Here is a 15,448-nt window from a genome sequence, read left to right as displayed (position 1 = left end):
CCTGTACTAACAGTGTTAAACATTCCTCCTGGACTAACAGTGTAAAACATTACACCTGTACTCAGTGTTAAACATTACTCCTGTACTAACAGTGTTAAACATTACACCTGTACTAACAGTGTTAAACATTACTCCTGTACACAGTGTTAAACATTCCTCCTGTACTTACAGTTTTAAACATTACACCTGTACTAACAGTGTTAAACATTACACCTGTACTAACAGTGTTAAACATTACTCCTGTACACAGTGTTAAACATTCCTCCTGTACTTACAGTTTTAAACATTACACCTGTACACAGTGTTAAACATTCCACCTGTATTTACAGTTTTAAACATTACTCCTGTACTAAGAATGTTCAACATTGCGGCTGTACTAACAGTGTTAAAAGTTACTCCTATACTACCAGTGTTAAACATTCCTCAAGCCTTAACTGTGTTAAACATTACTTCTGTCCTTACAGTGTTAAACATTACTCCTGCACTAGCAGTGTTAAACATTACTCCTGTACTAACAACTTTAAACATTATTCCGAAATGAACTGTGTTAAATATTACTCTTGTACTCAGTGTTAAACAACTCCTGTACGAACTGTTAGAAATTGCTCCTGTACTAATAATGTTAAACATTACTCCTGCAACTAACAATAATTAGTTCTGGCTAACATTGCTAAAAATTACTTCTGACTAACAGAGTTAAAAATTACTTTGGCACTCTCATTACTGTGTGATAAATTACTCTCATACTAACAGTGTTAAACATTACTCCTGCAGTAACATTGTTAAACATTACTCCTGCAGTAACATTGTTAAACATTACTCCCATACAAACAGTGTTAAACATTACTCCTGTACTAACTGGATTAAAAATTACTTTGACACTAGCAGTGTTAAAAATTACTCTGCTAGTATCAGTGTTAAACATTACTCCTGCACTAATAGTGTTAAACATTACTCCTGCACTAACAATGTAAAAAATTACTTCTAACTAAGAGTTAAAAATTACTTCTGACTAACAGTATTCAAAATTACTTCGGCACTAACAGGGTTAAAGATTACTCCTGTACTAACTATTAAACATTACTCCTGCACTAACTGTTAAACATTACTCCTGCACTAACTGTTAAACATTATTCCTGCAGGGACATGGTTTAACATTATTCCTGTATGAACTGATATACATCCTATACTAACAGTGTTTTGTGAGGGCCACGAAGAATCCAGCGCGAGTTTTAAGGATACAAAGTAATAACATTTATTTACAATAACTTATATATATATAACAGCAGCAGCAACTTCCCTTGCTGCACACTCCTTCCTGCTGGTTCGAAACTGGCCAGCTTTATTTATACTTGGAGTTTACTAATGGTTTCTCCGCCCCCCTCATTGGGGAAGCTCATACTCCCACAGGATTGTGGGATTGTCAATAGTCCCCAGCCAATGGTAAGCAGGCAGGTTATAACATCCCTCCCCTCCAAAGTCCAAGGAATCCACCGAAGACCCTGGCGAAGGAGGGCGTCGGACTCGTTTTGCCGCAGGCCGGACACCACTTGCACGTGGCGCTGGATCAGGCGGCGTGTAACGAGACGGAGACCGGCGCTTCCATGATGAACGGTGCAACGGTTGTACATCCACGGCCCATGGACCCGAGGATTCCCCCTCTGATGCGTCCTGTGTCTCCATCTCGGAGTCAGAGTCTGCTGCCTCTGTCATCTCGGCGTCTCTATCTCCATTCTGTTCTGTAACGACCTGCGCAGGCTTCGAGTGAGGCACCAGTGGAAGATTGTGAGGACTACCTTCCCTTGTCTCTGGTCTCTGCGGCTGTAGAAATGAGCTCCGGGGGCGGGGAATCTTTTGAGGGGATAGTCTTCTGGACCGAAAGTGGTCTACATGTTTGCGCTGGAGACGACCCTGGGCTTGCACCTGGTAAGATTATCATAGATTATCATAGAATTTACAGAGCAGAAGGAGGCCACCCGTTTGGCGAAAGATTACGCCAGGGACCCACTGGGCACCACCAGCAAAATTCCGAACGAACACTGGGTCACCGGGCGCAAACTGCCGAATCGGCCGATGCCGAGAAAATCCCTGTCCCTGCCGTTCTTGTGTGCGGCGTACTTTTGCGCCAATGTCCGGGAAAACCATACTGAGGCGGGTGCGAAGTCTCCGGCCCATTAGGAGTTCTGCGGGAGCTACCCCAGTCACCGCATGGGGGGTGGTCCTATACGTAAACAAAAAGCGAGCCAGTCTCGTGTCCATTGATCCGGAAGACTGCTTCTTTAGGCCTCGTTTGAATGTCTGCACTGCACTCCGCCACCCCATTTGAAGCCGGGTGGTAAGGGGCAGTGCGGATATGGCCTATGCCGTTCATCTTTGTGAACTTCGCAAACTCCTCACTGGTGAATGGAGTGCCGTTATTCGTGACCAGCACCTCGGGGAGGCCATGCGTACTAAAAGACAAACGCATCTTTTCAATTGTTGCGCAGGACGTTGTCCCCTGCATCTTATGCACCTCTAGCCATTTAGACTGGGCGTCAATTAATAGAAGGAACATGGATCCTTGAAAAGGGCCTGCGAAATCTGCATGCAAGCGTGCCCAAGGCCGCCCTGGCCATTCCCAGTGATGTAGGGGCGTGGCCGGCGGAAGCTTCTGATGCTCCTGGCAAATGGAGCAGTTTTGGGCCACCTTCTCAATGTCGGTGTCGAGGCCTGGCCACCAGACATAACTCCGGGCCAACATTTTCATTTTGGTCACGCCTGGATGCCCACTGTGCAAGTCTGTTAGTATCAGCTCCTGGCCTTTTTCCGGGACAATCACACGCGTCCCCCACAAGAGGATGCCGTCTTCCACGCTCAATTCTGACAGCTTGGAGGAAAATGCCCGCAACCTGCCTGGGAGCTGTCTATGCTGCCCACCATACAGGACTATGTGCCGAACCTTTGACAGGACTGGCTCCATCTGGGTCCACTCACGGATCTGTGATGCCGTGACAGGCAAGGTGTCCATAAAATTTAGGGTTGCAACCACCTCACCGGTCGTGGGGGTCGACATGGGGCCGGTCGATAAAGGCAATCGGCTCAGTGCGTCGGCATTTGCTATCTGCCTACCTGGTTTGTTCTCCAGAGAATACTCGTATGCAGCGAGCAACAAAGCCCAGCGCTCGATCCGTGCAGAAGCAATGAGCGGTATTGGCTTATCCTCTCTGAAAAGTCCCAGCAGAGGCTTATGATTAGTCACGATAGTGAAGTGGCGGCCATACACGTACTGGTGGAAGCGTTTCACCGCAAAAACCACTGCCAGGCCCTCCTTCTCGATCTGCGCGTACTTTTCTCCGCTGCAGTCAATGTGCGGGAGGCGAAAGCTATCGGTCGCTCGGCCCCGTTCTCCATCTTGTGGGACAGGACGGCCCCAATACCATACGGGGATGTATCACATGTGACGAGCAAAGGCTTTCCAGGATCAGAGTGGGTTAGTAACCCAGACGACGACAATTGTTGCTTTACACGCCGGAAAGCGGTTTCTTGCGGCTGACCCCAAACCCAGGTGTGATTTTTCTTTAGCAGAAGGTGCAAAGGGGCCAGCGTAGTTGCCAGATTGGGGAGGAACTTCCCATAATAGTTTACGAGACTGAGAAAAGAACGAAGATGCGAAGTGTCAGTCGGGGCGGGGGCCTGTTGAATCGCACGCACCTTCTCTGCGACGGGGTGCAAATCTTCGCGGTCCACCCGATAACCGAGGTAGACTACTTCCTTAGCCTGAAATACGCACTTTGTGCGACGTAAATGGACTCCAGCCTCCGAAAAGCGTCTAAGGACAGCCTCCAGATTTTCCAAATGTTCCTGCTCCGACGTCCCTGTAATCAAAACCTCATCTAAGTAGACAGCCACACGTGGTAAACCTCTCAAAATGCCCTCCATAACACGTTGAAAAATTGTGCAGGCAGAGGATACTCCAACGGGCAACCGTGTATATTCATACAGGCCCCGGTGTGTATTAATCGTTACATATGGTCGGGAGGCAGGGTCCAGCTCCAACTGCAGGTAGGCGTGACTCATATCTAATTTTGTGAACGAGAGTCCACCTGCAAGCTTCGCGTAGAGATCCTCTATGCGAGGCATTGGATATCGGTCGAGTCGGGAAACCGTATTCACTGTAAGTTTATAGTTGCCACACAAGCGAACTGTGGCATCTGGCTTCATTACAGGTACAATTAGTGCTGCCCAGTTAGCAAAACGGACGGGCCTGATAATACCCAAACTCTCCAAACGAGTGAGCTCCCTTCTACCTTCTCGAGCAAGGCGTAAGGCACCGGGCGCCACCGGAAATAGCGCGGAGTGGCTCCTGGTTCGACTTGGATACGTCCTACGGCCCCTTTTATTTTCCCCAAACCAGGCTGAAATACATCTGAGTATCGTCCTAGCACCTCAGTCAACCCTTCAGAAACTGTTTGGAGGATGTGCTGCCACTGCAGCCGCAAATGGCGCAACCAGTCCCGACCCAACAGGCTGGGCCCATGGCCGCGCACCACGATAAGTGGGAAACGCCCCTCCTGGTATCATATGGTCGGGAGGCAGGGTCCAGCTCCAACTGCAGGTAGGCGTGACTCATATCTAATTTTGTGAACGAGAGTCCACCTGCAAGTTTCGCGTAGAGATCCTCTATGCGAGGCATTGGATATCGGTCGAGTCGGGAAACTGTATCACTGTAAGTTTATAGTCGCCACACAAGCGAACTGTGGCATCTGGCTTCATTACAGGTACAATTGGTGCTGCCCAGTCAGCAAAACGGACGAGCCTGATAATACCCAAACTCTCCAAACGAGTGAGCTCCCCTTCTACCTTCTCAGGCAAGGTGTAAGGCACTGGGCGCGCCTGGAAATAGCGCGGCGTAGCTCCTGGTTCAACTTGGATACGGGCTACGGCCCCTTTTATTTTCCCCAAACCAGGCTGGAATACATCTGGGTATCGTCCTAGCACCTCAGTCAACCCTTCAGAAACTGTTTGGAGGATGTGCTGCCATTGCAACCGCAAATGGCGCAACCAGTCCCGACCCAACAGGCTGGGCCCATGGCCGCGCACCACGATAAGTGGGAAACGCCCCTCCTGGCGTCCATAGACAACAGGGGTCATTGTAGTTCCTGCAATGTCCAGTGGTTCCCCCGTGTAGGTGGCCAACCTGGCCTGTGAGTCGGTTAATGTAAGGGTCTGTATACCCTGCTTGATGCTGTCGAATGTCCTCTGGGCGATCACGGAGACCGCTGCGCCAGTATCCAACTCCATCTCAAGCGGGTGACCATTGACCCGTACTGTCACTTTAATGGGGGCCACACGGGGAGCTGCCACACAATGCAGCTGCAGGCAGTCGTCCTCCGTCTCCACGTCCTCAGGAGTAGTCGCCGCAGGTTCATCCACATGGAAGGTACGGCCCCGGGCTGGTCCCAGTTTTGGTCAGAACGACGGCGCGCACCCAGGACCGGCGTCCGCGACGGGGTCGGCGCCTACAAGTCTGACACAGACATGGCTCCTCATCCATTGGTTCTGGAGAAGGCTCCCTTCGGGGAGGAATGTCCGACGGCCACTGGCGTCGGTCCGTACGTCGCCTCGCCCAAGGTACCGCAGGAGTGCGGGGGGACGTTTTCGGATGGAAGGGGTTGTGCCCCAAGGCATGCACATCCATTCCCTGTAGCTCCTGCACTCCTCGTTCTGCGCTCTCTCGGGACAATACTATTTGAATGGCCTGTTGAAAAGTCAATGTTGGCTGAGCTAACAACTTTCTCTGGGTGGCCGCATTGTTAATACCGCAAACCAAACGGTCGCGTAACATTTCTGACAAGGTCTCACCATAGTCACAGTACTCCGCAATCCTGCGTAGCCTGGATAGAAAATCGGCAAGGGATTCTCCAGGGGTCCTCTCAGCGGTATTAAACCGGTAACGCTGGACTATCGTGGACGGAGTTGGGTTAAAATGTTGCCCCACTATATTCACAAGTTCATCAAACGTTTTGGTGTCCGGCGCAGCTGGGTACGTAAGGCTCCTAATCACCCCAAACGTATGCGGGCCGCAGGCGGTGAGCAATATGACCACCTGGCGCTCGTTTTCGGTGATATTGTTTGCCCAGAAATAGTAACGCATCCGTTGTACGTACTGGTTCCAGCTTTCCAGCGCAGCATCAAAAACATCCAAACGTCCGTACAGAGGCATGGTATAATAGAAAACAACTTCCAACCTGTATCCAACAAAAATCCAGGGAGGTGGCTTCAGCAGTGTAGACAGCTATTCACATTAACCCTCGTCGCCAGTTTTGTGAGGGCCACGAAGAATCCAGTACGAGTTTTAAGGATACAAAGTAATAACATTTATTTACAATAACATATATATATATATATATATATATATATCTAACATATATATATATATATATAACAGCAGCAGCAACTTCCCTTGCTGCACACTCCTTCCTGCTGGTTCCAAACTGGCCAGCTTTATTTATACTTGGAGTTTACTAATGGTTTCTCCGCCCCTCTCATTGGGGAAGCTCATACTCCCACAGGATTGTGGGATTGTCATTAGTCCCCAGCCAATGGTAAGCAGGCAGGTTATAACAGTTATTGATCTGTTCTCGGTGAAATCTCCAGACCCTTTCATTACTCCTGTACAGTGTTAAACATTAGTCCTGTACAGTGTTAAACATTACACCTGGACCAACAGTGTTAAACATTACACCTGTACCAACAGTGTTAAACATTACTCCTGCACTAACAGTGTTAAACATTGCTCCTGTCCAGTGTTAAACATTACTCCTGTACTAATAGTGTTAAACATTACACCTGTACTAACAGTGTTAAACATTACACCTGTACTAACAGTGTTAAACATTACACCTGTACTAACAGTGTTAAACATCACACCTGTACTAACAGTGTTAAACATTACACCTGTACTAACAGTGTTAAACATTACACCTGTACTAATAGTGTTAAACATTACACCTGTACTCCGTGTTAAACATTACACCTGTACTAACATTGTTAAACATTACTCCTGTACTAACAGTGTTAAACATTACTCCTGCACTAACAGTGTTAAACATTACTCCTATACAATGTTAAACATTACTCCTGTACTAACAGTGTTACACATTACTCCTGCACTAAAAGGTATCCGACAACTGCAGCTGGTCCTGCTGAAGATTGCATTGATCCTGGGGATCGAGATACACCTAAATGTGGAATTCCGTGGGTTACTCCCACCCAGAGGCCAGAAAAATCCAAGTAAGTGAAATTGACAGTGGTGCTCGAAGATTGTGTGTCTTTGTGCGTGCAACAACAATGCGTAATTCCCTCAATCCCGAGTCATCGCTGTGTAAATCCCTCAATCCCGAGTGTCATCGCTGTGTAATTCCCTCAATCCCGAGTGTCATCGCTGTGTAAATCCCTCAATCCCGAGTGTCACCGCTGTGTAAATCCCTCAATGCCGAGCTTCATCGCTGCGTAAATCCCTCCTTCCCAGGCGTCACCGCTGTGTAAATCCCTTCATCTTGAGTGTCATCGCTGTGTAAATCCCTCAATCCCGAGAGTGATCGCTGTGTAAATCCCTCAATCCCGAGCGTCATCGCTGTGTAAATCCCTCAATCCCGATAGTCATCGCTGTGTAAATCCCCCAATCCCGAGAGTGATCGCTGTGTAAATCCCTCAATCCCGAGCGTCATCGCTGTGTAATCCCTCAATCCCGATAGTCATCGCTGTGTAAATCCCCCAATCCCGAGAGTCATCGCTGTGTAAATCCCCCAATCCCGAGCATCATCGCTGTGTAAATCCCTCAATCCCGATAGTCATCGCTGTGTAAATCCCCCAATCCCGAGAGTCATCGCTGTGTAAATCCCCCAATCCCGATAGTCATCGCTGTGTAAATCCCCCAATCCCGAGAGTCATCGCTGTGTATATCCCCCAATCCCGAGCATCATCGCTGTGTAAATCCCTCAATCCCGAGCGTCATCGCTGTGTAAATCCCTCAATCCCGATAGTCATCGCTGTGTAAATCCCCCAATCCCGAGAGTCAACGCTGTGTAAATCCCCCAATCCCGAGCATCATCGCTGTGTAAATCCCTCAATCCCGATAGTCATCGCTGTGTAAATCCCCCAATCCCGAGAGTCATCGCTGTGTAAATCCCCCAATCCCGAGCGTCGTCGCTGTGTAAATCCCTCAATCCCGAACGTCATCGCTGTATAAATCCCTCCACCCCAACGTCATCGCTGTGTAAATCCCTCCATCCCGAGTGTCATCGCTGTATAAATTCCTCAATCCCGAGAGTCATCGCTGTGAAAATCCCCCAATCTCGAGTGTCATTGCTGTGTAAATCCCTCAATCCCGAGTGTCATCGCTGTGTAAATCCCTCCCTCCCGAACGTCATCGCTGTGTAAATCCCTCCATCCCGAGTGTCATCGCTGTATAAATCCCTCAATCCCGAGAGTCATCGCTGTGTAAATCCCCCAATCTCGAGTGTCATTGCTGTGTAAATCCCTCAATCCCGAGTGTCATCACTGTGTAAATCCCTCAATCCCGAGAGTCATTGCTGTGTAAATCCCTCAATCCCGAGTGTCATCGCTCTGTAAATCCCTCAATCCCGAGTGTCATCGCTGTGTAAATCCCCCAATCCCGATAGTCATCGCTGTGTAAATCCCCCAATCCCGAGAGTCATCGCTGTGTATATCCCCCAATCCCGAGCATCATCGCTGTGTAAATCCCTCAATCCCGAGCGTCATCGCTGTGTAAATCCCTCAATCCCGATAGTCATCGCTGTGTAAATCCCCCAATCCCGAGAGTCAACGCTGTGTAAATCCCCCAATCCCGAGCATCATCGCTGTGTAAATCCCTCAATCCCGATAGTCATCGCTGTGTAAATCCCCCAATCCCGAGAGTCATCGCTGTGTAAATCCCCCAATCCCGAGCGTCGTCGCTGTGTAAATCCCTCAATCCCGAACGTCATCGCTGTATAAATCCCTCCACCCCAACGTCATCGCTGTGTAAATCCCTCCATCCCGAGTGTCATCGCTGTATAAATTCCTCAATCCCGAGAGTCATCGCTGTGAAAATCCCCCAATCTCGAGTGTCATTGCTGTGTAAATCCCTCAATCCCGAGTGTCATCGCTGTGTAAATCCCTCCCTCCCGAACGTCATCGCTGTGTAAATCCCTCCATCCCGAGTGTCATCGCTGTATAAATCCCTCAATCCCGAGAGTCATCGCTGTGTAAATCCCCCAATCTCGAGTGTCATTGCTGTGTAAATCCCTCAATCCCGAGTGTCATCACTGTGTAAATCCCTCAATCCCGAGAGTCATTGCTCTGTAAATCCCTCAATCCCGAGTGTCATCGCTCTGTAAATCCCTCAATCCCGAAAGTGATCGCTCTGTAAATCCCTCAATCCCGAGTGTCATCGCTGTGTAAATCCCTCAATCCCGAGAGTCATCGCTGTGTGTAAATCCCTCAATCCCGAGAGTGATCGCTCTGTAAATCCCTCAATCCCGAGTGTCATTGTTGTGTAAATCCCTCAATCCCGAGTGTCGTAGTTCATATCGTAGAATTTACAGTGCAGAAGGAGGCCATTCGGCCCATCGAGTCTGCACCGGCTCTTGGAAAGAGCACCCGACCCAAGGTCAACACTTCCACCCTATCCCCATAACCCAGTAACCCCACCCAACACTATGGGCAATTTTGGACACTAAGGGCAATTTTTATCATGGCCAATCCACCTAACCTGCACATCTTTGGACTGTGGGAGGAAACCGGAGCACCCGGAGGAAACCCACGCAGACACGGGGAGGATGTGCAGACTGCGCACAGACAGTGACCCAAGCCGGAATCGAACTTGGGACCCTGGAGCTGTGAAGCAATTGTGCTATCCACAATGCTACCATGCTGTGTAAATCCCTCAATCCCGAGTGTCATCGCTGTGTAAATCCCCCAATCCCGAGCATCATTGCTGTGTAAATCCATGCTTCCCGAGTGTCATCGCTGTGTAAATCCCTCCTTCCCGAGAGTCATCGCTGTGTAAATGGCTGGATGAGTGTGTATGAGGAGTGGAGTGCTGATATAGAATCATAGGATCACTACAGTACAGAGGGAGGCCATTCGGCCCATTGAGTTGACATCGACCCTCTGTGGGAGGAAATCGGAGCTCCCAGAGGAAACCTACGCAGACACGGGGAGAAAGTGCAGACTCCAAAGAGGCAGTCGCCCGAGGCCGGAACTGAACCCGGGTCCCTGGCTCTGTGAGGCAGCAGTGCTAACTACTGTGCCACCGTGTCAGCCTCTCGAGTGTGAATCCTGACTTTGGCGAATCAGACAATGTTTTTCACCGGAACCGGTCGTGTTCCACGAGGCACCGGTGGCTACTAGCCCATTAACGGCCGATGAATTGACCGAGGAAGAGCGGCAGTTTTCCAGTGGTGGAACACCACCGATTCAGTCCCCGGTTTGTGAAAGGGAGAATGCGGGTGAAATTTCCGGATTGTGAGCTGGAAGGTATTCAGACTGAAACGTTAACTCGTTCACTCTCCACAGAGGCTGCCAATGTGGCTGAGAGTTGGCAATTTTATCCGGGTTTTATTATCCACCCTCACAGACTCTCTTCATTCATCCAGAAACTCGGCCAGGGTTGTCCCATCTTCATCGTATTCTCATTGAGTTTCTTCCAATAAGTCATATTCTTATCAGGAACAACTAATCTTTCTTCAGGTTATTGATGAATTAGCCTCCACATGCTCGACGTTAAGCGGACTGCCCAGCCTGTAGTTACCCTTCTCTATATGACACTGCCTCAGTGCACAAGCAATGATGGTAACGGAACTTTTTAATGATAAAAGGTATCAGTTGGATTGGGATCACTTCCTGGTTCTGCGTTGACTGCTTCATTGACAATGGGCGGGATTCTCCCAGCCCTGGGCCGGGCTGGAGAATCCCTGCAACCGGGACACGCCGCCCCGACGCCGGCACGCGATTCTCCGTGGAGCGGAACACCCGCACCATGTTGCGTCGGGGCTGGCGCGTTGTGGGAGGCCACCGCGACGATGTTTCCGCGGCGTGGTCGCTCTGCCGCCGAATGGGAGGATCCCGCCCAATATCTTTGTGAGGGACTGTGCCTTCAGTATGCCAATTTGTATCAAAATAATTAAATTATCTCCAATTCTGGTTGTGAGAGCGCTCCACTGCGATTGGCAAACTCTCAAACTGTTTCAGTGACCATGGGAGAGAGACACATGATGATCGAATAAACAAATTATAACTCAGCCCAATGCATCACACAAGCTTGCCATTTTGATTATCAGATTGATTATCCAAGACCCCTCCCACCCAGGCATTGCCATCCAGACCCCTCCACCAGGCAGAAGGTACAGAAGTCTGAAGGCCCGCACATCCAGACATAGGAACAGCTTCTTCCCCACAGCTACAAGACTCCTCAACGACTCCCCCTCGGACTGATCTGTTCCCTGTAAGAACACTACTCACGACGCCCTATGCTGCTCTTGCTCATGTATTTGCTTTCTTTGTCCCCTTGTTCCGCACAGTAACCAATCACTGTCGATGTACCATTTGTCAATGCACTTTTTGATTATTCTTTTGTCTACCATGTACGTACTGTGTACGTTCCCTCGGCCACAGAAATATACTTTTCACTGAACTTCGGTACATGTGACAATAAATCAATCAATCGATCAATCAGAGTGACAATGGCACTTTGTGGTGTGGACGGCCATTTCCCAGGAGCTGTCATTCCCATGGACGAGTCTTCCTGCTGGAATCTCGGCCCTGTCCAGGTGCCCACGCAGCCCAGTCAGGGCAGGCTTCACGGACAGGAACCCGGCTCCGCTGTCCGTTACTGATCACTCCCGCTGCTTTCTGCTTTCAGGTCCTGGCTGGAGAGCAGAAATTAACCCTCCAAACAGCAAGATGACACAGTTTGAGTTTGATGTTGTGATTGGTGCTGACGGCCGGAGGAACACACTGGAAGGTAAGCGGGGTAAATAGGAGAGGGCAAGAGAGGAGGAGAGTGAGTGAACCATCCAAGGGAGAGTGCAGGGGAGAGAGTGAACTGTCTGAGGGAGAGAGAGAGAGAGAGTGAACTGTCTGAGGGAGAGAGAGAGAGAGTGAACTGTCTGAGGGAGAGAGAGAGTGAACTGTCTGAGGGAGAGAGAGAGAGAGAGAGTGAACTGTCTGAGGGAGAGAGAGAGAGAGTGAACTGTCTGAGGGAGAGAGAGAGAGAGTGAACTGTCTGAGGAGAGGGAGAGAGTGAACTGTCTGAGGGGGAGAGAGAGAGAACTGTCTGAGGGAGAGAGAGAGAGAGAGAGAGTGAACTGTCTGAGGGAGAGAGAGAGAGAGTGAACTGTCTGAGGGAGAGAGAGAGAGAGAGAGTGAACTGTCTGAGGGAGCGAGAGAGAGAGAGTGAACTGTCTGAGGAGAGAGAGAGAGTGAACTGTCTGAGGGGGAGAGAGAGAGAGAACTGTCTGAGGGAGAGAGAGAAAGAGAGAGAGTGAACTGTCTTGAGGGAGAGAGAGAGTGAACTGTCTGAGGAGAGAGAGAGAGAGAGTGAACTGTCTGAGGAGAGAGAGAGAGAGAGAGAGTGAACTGTCTGAGGGGGAGAGAGAGAGAGTGAACTGTCTGAGGAGAGAGAGAGAGAGAGAGAGAACTGTCTGAGGGAGAGAGAGAGAGAGAGAGAGAGAGAGTGAACTGTCTGAGGGAGAGAGAGAGAGAGAGAGTGAACTGTCTGAGGGAGAGAGAGAGAGTGACCTGTCTGAGGGAGAGGGAGAGAGAGAGTGAACTGTCTGAGGAGAGAGAGAGAGTGAACTGTCTGAGGGAGAGAGAGAAAGAGAGAGAGTGAACTGTCTGAGGGAGAGAGAGAGAGAGAGAGTGAACTGTCTGAGGGAGAGAGAGTGAGAGAGAGTGAACTGTGAGGGAGAGAGAGAGAGAGGGAGAGTGAACTGTCTGAGGGAGAGAGAGAGAGAGAGAGAGAGTGAACTGTCTGAGGGAGAGAGAGAGAGAGAGAGTGAACTGTGAGGGAGAGAGAGAGAGAGAGAGTGAACTGTCTGAGGGAGAGAGAGTGAACTGTCTGAGTGAGAGAGAGAGTGAACTGCCTGAGGGAGAGAGAGAGAGCGAACTGTCTGAGGAGAGAGAGAGAGAGAGAGAGTGAACTGTCTGAGGGAGAGGGAGAGAGCGAACTGTCTGAGGAGAGAGAGAGAGAGAGAGAGTGAACTGTCTGAGGGAGAGGGAGAGAGAGAGAGTGAACTGTCTGAGGGAGAGAGAGTGAGAGAGTAAACTGTCTGAGAGAGAGAGAGTGAACAATCAGAGGGAGAGAGAGAGAGAGAGTGAACTGTCTGAGGAGAGAGAGAGAGTGAACTGTCTGAGGGAGCGAGAGAGAGTGAACTGTCAGAGGGAGAGAGAGAGAGTGAACTGTCTGAGGGAGAGAGAGAAAGAGAGAGTGAACTGTCTGAGGAGAGAGAGAGAGAGAGTGAACTGTCTGAGGGAGAGAGAGAGTGAACTGTCTGAGGGAATGAGAGAGAGAGAGAGAAAGTGAACTGTCTGAGGGAGAGAGAGAGAGAGAGTGAACTGTCTGAGGGAATGAGAGAGAGAGAGAGAGAGAGAGTGAACTGTCTGAGGGAGAGGGAGAGAGAGAGTGAACTGTCTGAGGGAGAGAGAGAGAGAGCGAACTGTCTGAGGGAGAGAGAGAGAGAGAGAGTGAACTGTCTGAGGGAGAGAGAGAGAGAGAGAGAGTGAACTGTCTGAGGGAGAGAGAGAGAGTGAACTGTGAGGGAGAGAGAGAGAGAGAGAGTGAACTGTCTGAGGGAGAGAGAGTGAACTGTCTGAGTGAGAGAGAGAGAGTGAACTGCCTGAGGGAGAGAGAGAGAGAGAGAGAGTGAACTGTCTGAGGAGAGAGAGAGAGAGAGCGAACTGTCTGAGGAGAGAGAGAGAGAGAGAGAGTGAACTGTCTGAGGGAGAGGGAGAGAGAGAGAGTGAACTGTCTGAGGGAGAGAGAATGAGAGAGTAAACTGTCTGAGAGAGAGAGAGAGTGAACTGTCTGAGGGAGAGAGAGAGAGAGAGAGAACTGTCTGAGGGAGAGAGAGAGTGAACTGTTTGAGGGAGAGAGAGAGAGAGAGTGAACTGTCTGAGGGAGAGAGAGAGAGCGTGAACTGTCTGAGGGAGCGAGAGTGAACTGTCTGAGGGAGAGAGAGAGAGAGAGTGAACTGTCTGAGGAGAGAGAGAGAGTGAACTGTCTGAGGGAGCGAGAGAGAGTGAACTGTCAGAGGGAGAGAGAGAGAGTGAACTGTCTGAGGGAGAGAGAGAAAGAGAGAGTGAACTGTCTGAGGAGAGAGAGAGAGAGAGTGAACTGTCTGAGGGAGAGAGAGAGTGAACTGTGAGGGAGAGAGAGAGAGAGAGTGAACTGTCTGAGGGAATGAGAGAGAGAGAGAGAGAGAGAGTGAACTGTCTGAGGGAGAGAGAGAGAGAGAGAGTGAACTGTCTGAGGGAGAGAGAGAGTGAGCGAACTGTCTGAGGGAGAGAGAGAGAGAGAGCGAACCGGCTGAGGTAGAGAGAGACAGAGAACGAACTGTCTGAGAGAGAGAGAGAGTAAACTGTCTGAGGGAGAGAGAGAGAGAGAGTGAACTGCCTGAGGGAGAGAGAGAGAGAGAGCGAACTGTCTGAGGGAGAGAGAGAGAAGCGAACTGTCTGAGGGAGAGAGAGAGAGAGCGAACTGTCTGAGGGAGAGAGAGAGAGAGAGTAAACTGTCTGAGGGAGAGAGAGAGTGAACTGTCTGAGTGAGAGAGAGAGAGAGTGGACAGTCTGAGGGAGAGAGAGTGATCTGTCTGTGAGAGAGAGAGAGAGAGAGTTGACAGTCTGAGAGAGAGAGTGAACTATCTGAGGGAGAGAGAGAGAGAGTGAACTGTCTGAGGGAGAGAGAGAGAGTGAACTGTCTGAGGGAGAGAGAGAGAGAGTGAACTCTGAGAGAGAGAGAGAGAGAGAGTGGACAGTCTGAGGGAGAGAGAGAGAGAGTGAACTGTCTGAGGGAGAGAGAGAGTGGACTGTCTGAGGGAGAGAGAGAGAGAGTGGACAGTCTGAGGGAGAGAGAGAGAGAGTGAACTGTCTGAGGGAGAGAGAGAGAGAGCGTGAACTGTCTGAGGGAGAGAGGGAGAGCGAGAGAGTGATCTGTCTGAGGGAGAGAGAGAGAGTGAACTGTCTGAGGGAGTGAGAGAGATAGAGAGAGAGAGTGAACTGTCTGAGGGAGAGAGAGTGAACTGTCTGAGGGAGAGAGAGTGAACTGTCTGAGGGAGAGAGAGAGTGAACTGTCTGAGGGAGAGAGAGAGAGAGTGAACTGTCTGAGGGAGAGAGGGAGAGTGAGAGAGTGAACTCTCTGAGGGAGAGAGAGTAAACTGTCTGAGGGAGAGAGAGTGAACTGTCTGAG

At 49.9% G+C, this 15,448-nt stretch overlaps 1 protein-coding gene across 4 annotated transcripts in view; it reads left to right on the top strand.

Moving 5' to 3' along the window:
• LOC140396095 (protein-methionine sulfoxide oxidase mical3a-like) overlaps positions 1-15,448 on the top strand; it is a 1,213,674-nt gene that overhangs the window by 225,625 nt on the left and 972,601 nt on the right. For all 4 annotated transcript variants that reach the window (XM_072484207.1, XM_072484206.1, XM_072484208.1 and 1 more), the window contains 2 exons: positions 7,159-7,272; positions 11,906-12,007. In XM_072484207.1, the coding sequence (XP_072340308.1) occupies positions 7,159-7,272; positions 11,906-12,007 (216 nt within the window). The remainder of the gene's footprint in view (positions 1-7,158; positions 7,273-11,905; positions 12,008-15,448) is intronic.

This window comes from Scyliorhinus torazame, chromosome 19 (genome assembly GCF_047496885.1).
Source record: "Scyliorhinus torazame isolate Kashiwa2021f chromosome 19, sScyTor2.1, whole genome shotgun sequence".
In the NCBI taxonomy this organism is placed as follows: Eukaryota; Metazoa; Chordata; class Chondrichthyes; order Carcharhiniformes; family Scyliorhinidae; genus Scyliorhinus; species Scyliorhinus torazame.
This window is presented reverse-complemented; position numbering and strand designations above follow the sequence as displayed.